Genomic DNA, 16,024 nt, shown 5'->3' with positions numbered 1-16,024 from the left:
AAATTAAATTAAATTAAATTAAATTAAATTAAATTAAATTAAATTAAATTAAATTAAATTAAATTAAATTAAATTAAATTAAATTAAATTAAATTAAATTAAATTAAATTAAATTAAATTAAATTAAATTAAATTAAATTAAATTAAATTAAATTAAATTAAATTAAATTAAATTAAATTAATTTAAATTAAATTAAATTAAATTAAATTTAATTGAATTTGATTTAATTTAATTTAATTTAATTTAATTTAATTTAATTTAATTTAATTTAATTTAATTTAATTTAATTTAATTTAATTTAATTTAATTTAATTTAATTTAATTTAATTTAATTTAATTTAATTTAATTTAATTTAATTTAATTTAATTTAATTTAATTTAATTTAATTTAATTTAATTTAATTTAATTTAATTTAATTTAATTTAATTTAATTTAATTTAATTTAATTTAATTTAATTTAATTTAATTTAATTTAATTTAATTTAATTTAATTTAATTTAATTTAATTTAGTTTAACTTAATTTAATTTAATTTAATTTAATTTAAATTTAATTTAATTTAATTTAATTTAATTTAATTTAATTTAATTTAATTTAATTTAATTTAATTTAATTTAATTTAATTTAATTTAATTTAATTTAATTTAATATAATTTAATTTAATTTAATTTAATTTAATTTAATTTAATTTAATTTAATTTAATTTAATTTAATTTAATTTAATTTAATTTAATTTAATTTAATTTAACTTCCCAGCAAAAAAAGCATCGCCAAAAAAGTAATGAAAATGTTGTTTTTGGATCCGGAAGTGGTGCAAAATTGACGCAGAAGTGATGAATTTAACATGGGCTTGTCATAGGACGGAAGTTCTCCATTTCAACAGCCGTTGCACTGAATTTGCATCATTTCTTTAGGTGTGATCCGAATTCAATGTTTTGGATGTAAATGAAAAAATTCTGTGATATTTTGTCAAATAAATAATTTTTATAATTATTTATAATTATTAATGGATTCTAACGTTTGTCGGAAACATTTGACATCAAATATTTTCAAAAATGCACAATTTTTTCAGATTGGATTTAGCATTTTTTTCGACAAAATTTAAATATTTGTACCATTTTATGAATTCTTACTGAGTTTTTAACCTCTTTGAAACAAAAAAAGTTAAAATCACCCATTAAAAGTATGAAAAAAAGTAATAAAATATTGAATTAAAGGAACTGGCTGGGTAGTTAAAATAAAGAACATCATTGGGAGTGCATCTTCTGGAAGTGCTTTTAAAGTTGTGCCTTTGGAAGAACTTCCAAATTTTTTTGCTGGGTTAATTTAATTGAATTGAATTGAACTGAATTTAATTTAATTTAATTTAATTTAATTTAATTTAATTTAATTTAATTTAATTTAATTTAATTTAATTTAATTTAATTTAATTTAATTTAATTTAATTTAATTTAATTTAATTTAATTTAATTTAATTTAATTTAATTTAATTTAATTTAGTTTAATTTAATTTAATTTATGAATTTAATTTAATTAATTCAAATTTAATTTATTTCAAATTTAAGTTAATTTAATTTAATTTATTTTAATTTAATTTTATTCAATTAAATTTAATTTAATTTAAAAATCATTTAGATTAACATACCTCTCCTCCCCCCCTTCAGCACCTATACCATCTTGCTCAAAAATTCCTTATACTTTCCTCTCCACATTAAGTCAGGAATCTTTTTTGTTTTTGCATTCTTTGGATTTCTAAAATATTTCTTTCATTTTCCTTTCTGGGTTAATCGATTTTTTGTATTCTTTGGTATTTTATTCATGGCTCATTGACTCTTACTTACCCTGGCAATCATGTGAACATCACCATCACCTGCTTGCTGGACACCGGTGCGTATCTTTTTATTTTGCGGCCCATCGCTGACCACCAGAACGCCCCCTCCACCACCGGCACTGCCATTAGTTGAGCCGTTATAGGGCATTATAGCCTTGGGGAGATTCGGGTCGCTGGGTTGGTGAATTATTTTGACGGCTGTGTTGAACAGTTTGTCGGTTAAAAAATGCGACTCTTGGGAAATTTTTGCGGCTGCTTTCACACACTAGACTTGCCTGGTCTATGTGTGTGTATCTGTGGGGTGCTTGCGTGTAAGTGTTGCAGGGACGAGATAAAGAAAATCGCGCGGGTGATGCTACTATTGAATTTCCTTAAGAGGATTGATTAACGATAACGATTTTCGCGGGCGAGATTAGAGATGGGGTGACCGTATTTCACACACAAAAAAAAACCAAATCACATAAACATCCAAATATGTGATACAATGATTTTTTTTTTTCTTTATTTAGGCTTTTTTTCTAAGCTTATTTGCTGTGTATTTTTTTTTTTTCAAATTTATATAGAGTGTTTGTTGGTATGTTTGTTTTCTCTTTTTTTTTTGTGTTAGGACAACAAGGGGGTGTTGTTTGTATGAGATTTGTTATTATTGTTGTTGTAGATTTAAGTTTAGTGTGTCTCTCTTTTCTTTAGTTTTGGAGATATTCCCTTTCTCTCTATATGTTTGTGTGATTTCCTGTCTGTTATGGTAATTGTAGCTATTATTACTGATGTTGTTGTTGGTTTTCTGTTGTGGTTTCTGTTGGTAATGTTCGTGTACTGAATGCTTGTTGTTTGCTTCTTCTTATTCGGCTTCTTGGGTTTACGTGTTGTTGTTTTCTAATTTCTCACTGTTAGATTTTCCTTTTGCTAGTTGGATTTTTTTTTTTGTTTGAATCAGCTGTTTACACGCTGTTGTGTATGTAGTTGTAGTTGTTGTTGTTGATTGAATTGATTCATTGGTTGTAGATTTTTGAATTGGTGGCCACGAAATAAACGAAATGAGGCAGCCCCATCAGGCATAGTGGAAGAAAAAAAGAAAAGAAAAAAATAAAACAAATTTCAATTAGCATTGTAATTTATTCAAAAATTATAAAGTAAATTTTAAATGTCAACAATAATGTATTTACTTTGTGATGGAGTAAATTTAAATGTTTTATTTTACTTATTTGTATTTAATTCAATTGTGTGTGTAACTCAATTGGGAATTTTCAAAAAAAAAATCATTTTGGCAAAGTTTCAGTATTTAAGATCCGTGACAAGTTACCATAAACTGACATTCATTTGGCAGAAAACAAAAAAAAACACATTGAGGGAAAACGAAGAACATGATATTTTTTTTCCTATGGATAGAATGTCCGTCTTGAAGTTTGTATTACGCGCTAAGCACATTTTTTATGAATTTTAAAAAAGGTTTCCTTTCGTGCCAAATAATAATCTACCAAAAATTTTGAAGAAACTTTTACCACAAATCTACCAAATTTAAAAAATTTTAAAAATTAAAAAAATTGTAAGTTTATAAAGGAAAAAAATGTTTTTTTGTTTTTGGAAGAAATGACTTGTTATTGTATTTTATTAAATTTATAGAAATTTGCTCAAATTTTTATTTCTATAGAAAATTTTATCAAAATTTTATTTCTATAGAAAATTTTGTCAAACTTTCATTTCTATAGACAATTTTGCCAAAATTTTATTTTTATAGAAAATTTCGTCAAATTTTTATTTCTAAAAATTTTTTTCAAAATTTTATTTCTATAGAACATTTTTGCAAAATTTTATTTCTATAAACAATTTGTCAAAATTTTAGTTCCATAGAAGATTTTGTCAAATATTTTTTTTTTAATTCAGACTATTTATTTCAGATTAACTAATATATAACACAATCATTTGTTAGTCCGCGAAGCCCTAGAAGACTTGTCTGCAAACAATGTTAACTATTAGTGATTATCTTCTTTTATATTAGTTCAGGTGAGGATAGTAATACTGGAACTGCTTCCATAGAAAATTTTGTATAAATTAATTTCTATGGAAAATTTTGACAAAATTTTATTTTTATAGAAAATTTTGTCAAAATTTTATTTCTATAGAAAAAGATTGTCGAAATTTTATTTCTATAGAAAATTTTGTCAAAATTTTATTTTTATAGAAAATTTTGTCGACATTTTCTTTTTCTAGAAAATTTGTACAAAATTTTATTTCTATAGAAAATTTTCTCCAAATTTTATTTTTGTAGAAAATTTTGTCACCATTTTCTTTTTATGGAAAATTTGTACAAAATGTTTATTTCTAGAGAAACTTTTTGCACAACTTTATTTCTATAGAAATTTTTTGTAAAATGCTATTTCTATAGAAATTTTTTGTAAAATGTTATTTCTATAGAATATTTTCTGATAAGTTTATTTCTATAGAAAATTTTGTCAAAATTTTATTTCTACAGAAAATTTTGTCAAAATTTTATATCAATAGAATTTTTTTTTTCATAATTTTATTTCTATAGAACATTTTGTCAAAATTTTATTACTAAGAAAGTTTCTATATATGTAACATTATGTCAAAATTTTATTTATATCGAAAATTTTGTCAAAATTTTATTTCTATAGAGAATTTTGTCAAAATTTTATTTCTATAGTGAATTTTGTCAAAATTTTATATCAATAGAAAATTTTTTCAAAATTTTATTTCTATAGAAAATTTTGTCAACATTTTATTTCTATGTTTTTTTTTTATTTTATTCTATAGCAAATTTTGTCCAAAGTTTGTTTCTATAGAAAATGTTTGCAAAATTTTATGTCTATATAAACTATTGTCAACATTTTATTTTAATAGAAAATGTTGTCAAAATTTTATATATAAAATTTTGCCACAATGTTATTTCCATAGAAAATTTTTGCAAAATCTTATGTCTACAGAAAATTTTGTCAAAATTTTATTTCTATAGAAAATTTTGTCAAAAATTTATTTGTATAGAAAATTTTGTCAAAATTTTATTTGTATAGAAAATTTTGTCAAAATTTTATTTCTATGAAAAAAATTGTCAAAATTTTGTTTTCTATAGCAAATTTTGTCGCAATTTTAATTTTATAGATAATTTTCACAAAATTTTATTCATTTATTATTTCTATAGAAAGTTTTATGAAAATTTTATTTCTATAGAAAATTTTTAAAAAATTTTATCGCTAAAGAAAAATTTTGCAAATTTTTATTTCTATAGAAAATTTTGCCAATTTTTTTTTTCTCCAGAAAAATTTGTCAAAATTTTTTTCTACAGCAAATTTTGTCAGAATTTTATTTCTATGGAAAATTATGTCAAAATTTTATTCCTAACGAAAATTTTGTGAAAATTTATTTCTAATGTTTATCAAAATTTTATTTCTATAGAAAATTTTTGCAAAATTTTATCGCTATAGAAAATTTTTGCAAATTTTTATATCTATAGAAAATTTTTGCAAATTTTTATTTCTATAGAAAATTTTTGCAAATTTTTATATCTATAGAAAATTTTGCCAATTTTGTTTTTTCTACCGAAAATTGTGCCAAAATTTTTTTCTACAGAAAATTTTGTCAAAATTTTATTTCTATGGAAAATTATGTCAAAATTTTATTTCTATCGAAATTTTTGTCAAAATTTTATTCCTATAGAAGAAGAAATTTTATTTCTATAGAAAATTTTTGCAAAATTGTATCGCTATTGAAAAATTTTGCACAATTTTATCGCTATAGAAAATTTTTGCAAATTTTTATTTCTATAGAAATGTTGCCAATTTTTTTCCTACAGAAAATTTTGTCAAAATTTTATGTCTATAGAAAATTTTGTCAAAATTTTGTTTCTATAGGAAATTTTGTCAAAATTTTATTTCTATAGAAAATTTTGTCAAAAGTTTATTTCTATAGAATAATTTGTCAACATTTTATTCATATAGAAACTAGTTACAAAATTTTATTTCTATAGAAAATTTTTGCAAAATTTTATTTCTATAAAAAAATTTGCAAAATTTTATTTCTATAGAATTTCTTTTTTTTTAATTTTATTTCTACAGAAAATTTTTGTAAAATTGTATTTCAATAGAAATTTTTGCAAAATTTTATTTCAATAGAAATTTTTGCAAAATTTTATTTCAATAGAAATTTTTTTATTTCTACAATAAAATTTTGTTAATATGTATTTTATTTCTATAGAAAATTTTTGCAAATTTGTGTTTCCAAAAAAAAGTTTGGCAAACATTTATTTCTATAGAAAATTTTGTCAACATTTTATTTCTGCAGATTTTTTTTTTTGCAAAATTTTATTTCTATAGAAATTTTTGTCAAAATTTTATTTCTATAGAAAATCTTGACAAAATTTTATTTCTCTAGAAAATTATGTCAATATTTTTTTATTGAAAATTTTGTTAAAAATTTTATTTCTATAGAAATTTGTTGCACAATTTTAATTTTATAGAAAATTTTTTGCACAATTTTATTTCTATAGAAAATTTTTTGCACAATTTTAATTCTATAGAAAATTTTTTCAAAAATTTTTTTTTTTTGTACGAATTTATTTCGGAATAGGCCGGCTATCAATGTAAAGCCTTTTTTCGGAGGGTTCAAGTGTGGTTTATTGTTGGGTTTAATGAACTGCCTGAATTTATTCTGATAAATGGTTGATAGTTTTGCTGCAAGTAGAGGATGCTGACGAGGAATGTGGTAATTCCGAAACGTGTGTCCATCCAACCATCTTGCAGTCTATAGGGCTTTGCCCTATTTTTATTTTTCCACTTTTATTGAGAGATTTGATTGTAATAACTTTTTTGCTTTTTTTGGGCTAAATGCATTAGCAATGAGATTATTAAGGATTATATTCGTATATAATCCATTCCATCAAGAATAATGCCTGTAAATCAATAACTTCTCTTTAAAACAAGCCGAATCCATTAAAAAGTGCTTATATATAATAAGAAATTTCCTGCATAAATTAGAGTTTCCCGATCCGTCGATTATAAATCATAGATATACAAAAAATACTCTTTCGTCGCTCTCTTTGAAGAAAAATTAAAAAAAAAGAAAAACAATCCAAACACACAAATACTACTATTTAATTTTTCTTCAACTTACAAAATAAATACACAAATAAAAGATACAACATCTAGTGAAACAATTAAAGTCAAAGAAAACAAATTCTGTTGGCCCTTTTAAACTTTAAACAACTCTGGGCTCCCTCGATCTCCGACAAATATTTACAATATTCTCTCCCTCCAAAAATGTTGCCAACTACTCGCAATCCATTAAAAACCCCTCTTTTGCTCTCACTCACTCATAGTCATTGTTTTATTGCCCTCTATGGACTTTAGTATTTTGCTCTTTTTATTATTGTTTTTGTTGTAAACAAATTATAATTACTGTCGTCGACGTCGTTGCCTTATTCATGGTTGCTATTGCAATTTGTTTATTTTATCCAGCTTGACTGATTGTTTACCACCAACCACCACCACCAATTGGCTCGAACACCCCCTGTAGCCATCACTTTTTCCATTCATTACTAGCCCCATCGTCGTCGTCGTCGCCGTCGTCCGTAGGTCTTTTACACCTAACCTTATGTCTGTGTCGAATTTAATGGACGACGCATCATTTTCTAGCCATTATTATTTCTGTTTTTTTTTTTTTTTGGTTTTTAGGTTATCATAAACAAATACAGAATACCGGTCAGGGTAGGAGATGAGTAAAAGAAAAACAAAATTAAACAACTACTGAATTATTGAAAATCCATTTATGCTATATTTTCCATACACGGAATGGAAAAATTATATACAAATCGCTAAAGTTTTCCCAAACGCACACACCTACACATATACACAAAGTCTGCTATACTTTCCTAAAATTTTTGGGTAATTCTCCATGAGAAAAAAAAAACGAAACGAAAGGGCATAAAAGCAGCAGGTTTCCCTTTTTTACGGTAATGCTCGTTTTTTGAAATACCCAAAAATCACGCAAAAAGATTTTTTTATGACCAAGTCACACACCTGATACTCGTAAATATAGTTACCCTTGCGCAAAAGAGCTAGAGTTGCCAATCGATGGGAATTTCATAATAGTGGTAATTTTCTCAATTGTCTGTCATAAGAGAGTGTTTATAAATTGTATAGAGATTGGTTTATATACACTGAGAGAACAAAAAGAGTTTTCAATATGTAAAGAATTAAAGGTGGACTAAGTGAACTAATGTTATTTGGCTGATATGTACCAATAAACTTCAGGTTGCTAATATTTCTAAACCGCTCGTCTGACTGCTGACTGATTTATTCCAGTGGCAGTACGTTTTATTGTTTATAAGGCTGCGAAAGCATTTCGATTTATGGCTTTGAGAAATAAAGTGTAGAATTCAAGCGTGACAGTCTGGTTGCTTTATATTTGGCAGGAAAACAAATGGCTATTATTAAAGCCCTTGCGCATAGAAGGAATATGATCACCTGCTAGACCAAAAAGCAGGTGATGAAGAAAAATGTAAACAAAAAGTCTAAACGTATACTGCAATTTAATTTTTCTTCAACTTACAAAATAAATACACAAATAGAAGATACAGGGTGGTTAAATTGTAAGGGCCGATGTTGAATGTGAACCACACCTAAACGCCAAGTTTTTTTCCGAATTTTATTTAATATTTCTCTATTTCAGACTTACTCAATTTGAACCATGGACGTCGTGAATGGGCAGAATTGTTCCAAGAAATGGCAACAGTGGATGATCAATTTTCGAAGAAAATCATCTTCAGTGATTAGGCACATTTTCACCTTAGTGGATTCGTCAATAAACAGAATTGCCGCATTTGGGCGAATGAGAATCCAAGAGTGATTGTCGAAAAACCAATGCACCCACAAAGAGTGACTGTTTGGTGCGGTTTATGGGCTGGCGGCATCATCGGGCCGTATTTTTTCCAAAATGAGGCCGGTCAGACAGTTACTGTGAATGGTGTTCGCTATCGTGAGATGATAACGAACTTTTTATGGCCCGAATTGGAAGATGGATCGATGTGGACGATATGTGGTTTCAGCAGGACGGTGCCACTTCCCACACAGCTAACGAAACAATGGCTCTTTTGCGCAACAAATTCAATAGCCGTGTTATCTCACGTAATGGCAATGTCAATTGGCCGCCAAGATCATGTGAGTTGACACCGTTGGACTTTTTTCTTTGGTGTTATTTGAAAGAAAAGGTGTACGTCGATTAGCCAGCAACAATTCAAGAGCTAAAGGATGAGATAATTCGGCACATTAACGGCATAGAACCTCCATTATGCCTCAGCGTCATCGAAAATTTGGACCATCGGATGAAGGTGTGCCACCGAGTTCGCGGCGCCCATTTGGCCGATATTTTGTTCCATACATAATTGAGTAATACCAATATATCATAATTTAATAAAATTACAATAATTTTCTAAATAGTTTGTGTTTTATTCAAAATCAACATAGGCCCTTGAAATTTTAACCACAAGATCAAGTGAAACAATTAAAGTCAAAGAAAGCAAATTCTGTTGGCCCTTTAAAATTTAACCAACTCTGTGCTCCCTCGCTCTCCGACAAATATTTACAAATTTCTCTCCTGCTAAAATGTTGCCAACTAATCTCAAGCGTAATAATGCTTTATATTTGGCTGGAAAACTACAAGTGGCTATCTTTGAAGCCCTCGCGCAGAGAAGCAATATGATCACCTCCTAGAGCAAAATGTTATTTTTCGATGTCCTAAAAATAACATGGCTGCGACAAACATGTGACTTGTTCATAGTCCAAAAATAACATTTTGCTCCAAAAGGTGATCATATTCCTTCTCTGGATTCTCCAGCATTTTAATGTGAATAAATCTTTTGTTTCTCGTACCATTGCTCGTTATAGTCATACTGGCAATATTGAATCGCGTCCAAAATGTGGAGGAAAAAACGAAATCCAAACCTGAAATCCTGGAAAACTTGCTCGTGAGCTGAACATTCCAGGGGAACGCCAGCATTGATCCTCCAATTTAAGGCCAGATTTGATCGAATTCCACGCCGCAGTGGTACAAAAATTTGCTCGTGAGCTGAAATTATTGCGAGAACGGATGCAACACATATTGAAAAGTGAGCTTGGGCTAAAGGTAGAATTACATACCATGCGTTCAATGCGTACAATGCGTCCGATGATTGAAGAAATTTCTCTTTGAAATCAAAAGCTCGAATAGTCTGCCGCAAACAGAAAAAATCAACCCTTCCATCAACGCACGGATTGACGCATGGTGTGTAATTCAACCTTAAAGCCATAGAAGTTCTTAAAAGTGCAAGAGCGTATCGTTTCACAAAAATATGTTACATTTAGACTGGAAACAACCAAGGAGCTGTTTCGCTTGAACGAATGTGACCAGTTACTGAATTTGTTTTTCTCCGATTACAAACCATTTCACATCAAGCAGTTTGTGAAAAAAGACAAAATGATTCTATCACATAATGGCCACTGATATCTCCGGATATAAATCCTTTGTGCATGAGGATTTTGGAGATAGTGCCGATTATCTCAAGACGGCGCTTCGCCTGGAATCGACCAAAATACCGCAGAGCTACTTTCGTGCAGCATGTGATCGCTTTGTCGACCTTTGAAGGTCGTAATTCGAATTTGAGCTGTCTGTGAACAAACAATATGATCGAGTTTACTTGTCAAACGGGTCTATTGAAAATGTACACCTTCAATTGGCCACCAGGACTCAAGCGCTGCCTATGGCAAGGATGTGGGCTCCGTAACGGCTGATGATCGCTTCTATTCATTGACCGTGGGATCAAAATATATGCCGAATATTTTCGGGAGAATGTCCTAAAAACAATATTGAAACTCCGAGCAGACAAATAATTTCGGATGCAGATCATGGACATTCCTGCAGGACACAACTCATCGCGCTAAGCACGCGCTTCATTTCTTCCACACAATGGGCAACGTAACGGCTGATGATCGCTCCTATTCATCGACCGTGGGATCAAAATATATGCCGAATATTTTCGGGAGAATGTCCAAAAGACAACATTGAAACACTGAACAGACAAATAATTTCGGTTGCAGACCGTGGACATTCCTGTAGGGCACAGCTCATCGCACTCAGCACGCGCTTCATTTCTACCACACAATATGATATATTTATACCTAGCGCCTCACTGCGAGTATTGCAAACATATGCACTAACTTATAATACCCTGATAAGTTAGTGCATATGTTTGCAACAACTAGAAGGCAACGAAATAGACATATGATGTCTTTTGAAATAATGCCCACACACAAAAAAAATTCACGAAAAATTTTCCACTTAAAATTTTAATTGAGTTTTAAAAAATATTCAATTAAAAATTTAATTGATTCAACAATTTTTTTTAATTGAAACAAAATTCAATCACAAAAATAATAGTATCAATTAATTTTTTAATTGGATCAATTAACTTTTTAATTCACCTTCAATTAATTTTTTAATTGATACTATCATTTCTGTGATTGAAGACATTTCAATTAAAAATTAATTGGATCAATTAATTTCGTGATTGAATCAGAAAATTTTTTTTTTGTGTGCGGGGTCGGTCCACGAGTTGATCTAGCCATGTCCATATGTCCGTCCGCCAGACTTTACCTACGTGTTTTTATACCCTCCACCATAGGATGGGGGTATATTAACTTGGTCATTCCGTTTGTAACACATCGAAATATTGCTCAAAGACCCCATAAAGTATATATATTCTGGGTCGTGGTGAAATTCTGAGTCGATCTGAGCAAGTCCGTCCGTCCGTTTGTTGAAATCACGCTAACTTCCGAACGAAACAAGCTATCGACTTGAAACTTGGCACAAGTAGTTGTTATTGATGTAGGTCGGATGGTATTGAAAATGGGCCATATCGGTCCACTTTTACGTATAGCCCCCATATAAACGGACCCCCAAATTTGGCTTGAAATCGCTCTAAGAGAAGCAAATTTCATCCGATCCGGCTGAAATTTGGTACATGGTGTTAGTATATGGTCTCTAACAACCATGCCAAAATTGGTCCATATCGGTCCATAATTACATATAGCCCCCGATTTGGCTTGCGGAGCCTCCAAGAGAACCAAATTTCATCCGATCCGGCTGAAATTTAGTACATGGTGTTAGTATACGGTCTCTAACAACCATGCAAAAATTGGTCCACATCGATCCATAATTATATATAGCCCCCATATAAACCGATCCCCCGATTTGGCTTGCGGAGCCTCTAAGAGAAGAAAATTTCATCCGATCCGGCTGAAATTTGGTACATGGTGTTGGTATATGTTCTCTAATGACCATGCAAAAATTGGTCCATATCGGTCCATAATTATATATAGCCCCCATATAAATCGATTCCCAGATTTGTCCTCCGGAGCCTCTTGGAGGAGCAAAATTCATCCGATCCGGTTGAAATTTGGAACATGGTGTTAGAATATGGACCAATTCTTGCGTGTTTGTTAGAGACAAACACGCCAGAATTGGTCCATATCGGTCCATAATTATATATAGCCCCCATATAAACCGTTCCCCAGATTTGATCTACGGAGCCTCTTGGAGGAGCAAAATTCATCCGACCCGGTTGAAATTTGCAACGTGGTGTTAGTATATATATAATATCCATGCCAAAATTGGTCCATATCGGTCTATAGTTATATATAGCCGATCCCCAATCACACAAAAATTGGTCCATATCGGGTCATATTCATGGTTGCCACTCGAGCCAAAAATAATCTACCAATTTTTTTTTTATGGAAAACATTGTCAAAATGTTATTTCTATAGAAAATTTTGTAAAAATTTTATTTTTATAGAAAATTTTGTAAAAATTTTACTTCTATAGAAAATTTTGTAAAAATTTTATTTCTATAGAAAATTTTGTCAAAATTTGTGTTACCGCAACCCAAGTAATTCGATTGTGGATGACAGTCTTCAGTAGAAGTTTCTACGCAATCCATGGTGGAGGGTACATAAGTTTCGGCCTGGTCGAACTTACGGCCGTATATACCTGTTTTTTCTTTAAGTCATGTTTTTGTAAATAAACTACACTTACTGAATTTTAGATGAAACGAAAGAAAATTCAAACTCCAGAGCCTTAAAAAAAAAAACATTAATACCCTGCTTCTGTATGTCGAACGAAAACCCTGTCGACTGAAAAGCAGTCACTCATCAAAGCATCGTTTGTATGAGAGTACATTGATTATCAAAAATGAGTATTTTGAAATTTTTGGCCTGAGAATTGATTCAAATTTCAAAATTGTTTTTACTTTTTTCTTGACACTTATTGTATATGTTCGTTTGGTACTCGACAACAAAATATGAAGTGACTTGCCTGTCGACATAGAGAAACCCAAATATTTTTGTTTTTTTCATTTGAAATACTCTCGTTCGACATACAGAAACAGGGTATAAATTTGGTGTTGGTGGTCTCAAGCCAATATTGCCATGAATAATAAATAGATGTGATAAAGTGAGGATATGTCCCTCTCCATGCCATATGGTAAAATTGTCAAACAAATTAACTAACTGATGTAATAATTAAATATTACATACATCATTTTTCTAGACTCGTATAACTTGAAAAGAAACTCCCTATGTAATACCAATACCATTCATCCCTCTTTTATTTTCCCAACGTTTATTTATCGTTAGATGCCCAAAAACAGGTTTTTGTTTTTGAAAAATCATAACTTTACCTGATTTTTTCACCCCTTCATTCAAAAATTAATTGTAAACCAGCTAGTTAATAATATTTGGCATCCCTGTAACCCATTGAGAAAAACTGAAACGGAACAACAACTCACACACACACATATATATACCCAAAGTCGGCATGAAACGAAAAACAGGAAACAGTACTCAATGAACGGCAAAGTCAATGCCGAAAAAAACACCCTCTTGACTGATGAGCGAGCAATAGTGGCGGGGCGACAATGTCGATGGCAAAGGCAATGGGCATTGCCGTCAACTATGGTCGGTCTATATGACAGATGAGATGATTTTTCCTTCCTCTTTCCTCCTCCTGCTCTTGTGATAAAAACAAGAGTAAATAATGGCAAGGAAATGCAATTCATACAAATGATGAGTTGCCAATAGCGTGTGTGTATGTGTATGTGTGTTTGTATTTGAGAAGCTTCGTGGCAGGCCGACGGCAAATGTGTTATAAAAAAAAACATTAACACTCACTGCACATTGCACAATTCGAATTTAACCTTTAGATGGTTTTTCATCATCCAGAACAACAAGACAACATCCCTGTATTGGAAATCAAGAGAAAAATCGCTGAGTGTTGTCAAGGGGGGGTGGTGGGCTTTTGCGAGATGCAAACCCTTATGATGGGTCCAACGATAAAGAGGAAAATGAAAGTTTCCATTAGGACAACCCTTAAATAAAATGCCGAAAATTATACTCTCACAGTAATACAGGAAGAAGATGCATAGCCAGTGTTGCCAGTTAAAAAATTAAGGAAAAATGGCCAAAAAGATAACCAAAAGTAATATTTAGCTAAATAACTGAAGAAATTGAAGGCAATATTTTCCTAAGAATTATATGGCAACCAGATATTAGCAATCTACATGATTTATAACCTTGCTGTTCGGTAAATGTTTAACTCAAATACTTTTATAAGAAACGATTTAAAAACAAGTATATACGGCCGTAAGTTCGGCGAGGCCGAAGCTTATGTACCCTCCACCATGGATAGCGTAGAAACTTATACCGAAGACTGTCATCCACAATCGAATTACTTGGGTTGCGGTAACACTTGCCGATGGCAAGGTATCATAAAACATCCGAACACCGTAATATATACCACATAGTCCATACGTGGTATATATTTAACTAAAAAAGGCCGATTAAATACGTATATAATTAAGTTTAAAGTTTCTACAGAAATAAAATTTTAACAAAATTTTCTAGAGAAGTAAAATTTTGACAAAATTTTTCTATAGAAATAAAATATTGACAAATTTTTTCTATAGAAATAAAATTTTGACAAAATTTTTCTATAGAAATAAAATTTTGACAAAATTTTTCTATAGAAATAAAATTTTGACAAAATTTTCTATAGAAATAAAATTTTGACAAAACTTTCAATAGAATTAAAATTTTGACAAAGATTTCAATATAAATAAAATTTTGACAACATTCTCTATAGAAATGAAATTTTAACAAAATTTTCTATAGAAATAAAATTTTGAAAAAAATTTTCAATAGAAATAAAATTTTGACAAAATTTTCTAAAGAAATAAAATTTTGACAAAATTTTCTATAGAAATAACATTTTGACAAAATTTTCTATAAAAATAAAATTTTGGTAGATTATTTTTGGCTCGAGTGGCAATCATGATAATGAACCGATATGGACCAATTTTTGTGTGATTGGGGATCGGCTATATATAACTATAGACCGATATGGACCAATTTTGGTATGGTTGTTAGCGGCCATATACTAACACCACGTTGCAAATTTCAACCGGATCGGATTAATTTTGCTCCTCCAAGAGGCTTCGGAGATCAAATCTGGGGAACGGTTTATATGGAGGCTATATATAATTATGGACCGACATGGACCAATTCTGACACGGTTGTTAGAGACCATATAGTAACACCATGTTCCAAATTTCAACCGGATCGGATGAAATTTGCTTCTCTTTGAGGCTTCGCAAGCCAAATCTGGGGATCGGTTTATATGGGGGCTATATATAAGTATGGACCGATGTGGACCAATTTTTGCATGGTTGCTAGAGACCATATACCAACATCATGTTCCAAATTTCAACCGGATCGGATAAATTTTGCTCCTCTAAGAGGATCCAGAGGTCAAATCTGGGGATCGGTTTATATGGGGGCTATATATAATTATGGGCCGATATGGACCAATTTTTGCATGGTTGTTAGAAACCATATACCAACACCACGTACCAAATTTCAACCGGATCGTACGAAATTTGCTTCTCTTAGAGGATCCGCAAACCAAACCTGGGGATCGGTTAATATGAGGGCTATATATAATTATGGACCGATATGGACCAATTCTTGCATGATTGTTAAAGACCATATACTAACACCATGTACCAAATTTTAACAGGATCGGATGAATTTTGCTCCTCTAAGACGCTCCGGAGCCCAAATCGGGGGATCGGTTTATATGGGGGCTATATATAA

The 16,024-nt window shown here is 30.0% G+C and overlaps 1 protein-coding gene across 9 annotated transcripts in view; it reads right to left on the bottom strand.

Moving 5' to 3' along the window:
• sm (heterogeneous nuclear ribonucleoprotein L) overlaps window positions 1–16,024 on the bottom strand; it is a 444,373-nt gene that overhangs the window by 415,865 nt on the left and 12,484 nt on the right. For all 9 annotated transcript variants that reach the window (XM_075312812.1, XM_075312818.1, XM_075312819.1 and 6 more), the window contains exon 2: window positions 1,843–2,780. In XM_075312812.1, coding sequence (XP_075168927.1) covers window positions 1,843–1,980 — 138 coding nt within the window. In that variant the 5' untranslated portion in view covers window positions 1,981–2,780. The remainder of the gene's footprint in view (window positions 1–1,842; window positions 2,781–16,024) is intronic.

The sequence above is a fragment of the Haematobia irritans genome, chromosome 5, assembly GCF_050003625.1.
Source record: "Haematobia irritans isolate KBUSLIRL chromosome 5, ASM5000362v1, whole genome shotgun sequence".
NCBI classification, from domain to species: domain Eukaryota; kingdom Metazoa; phylum Arthropoda; class Insecta; order Diptera; family Muscidae; genus Haematobia; species Haematobia irritans.
The sequence above is the reverse complement of the archived record's forward strand: the minus strand, read 5'-3'. Positions and strand labels throughout refer to the sequence as shown.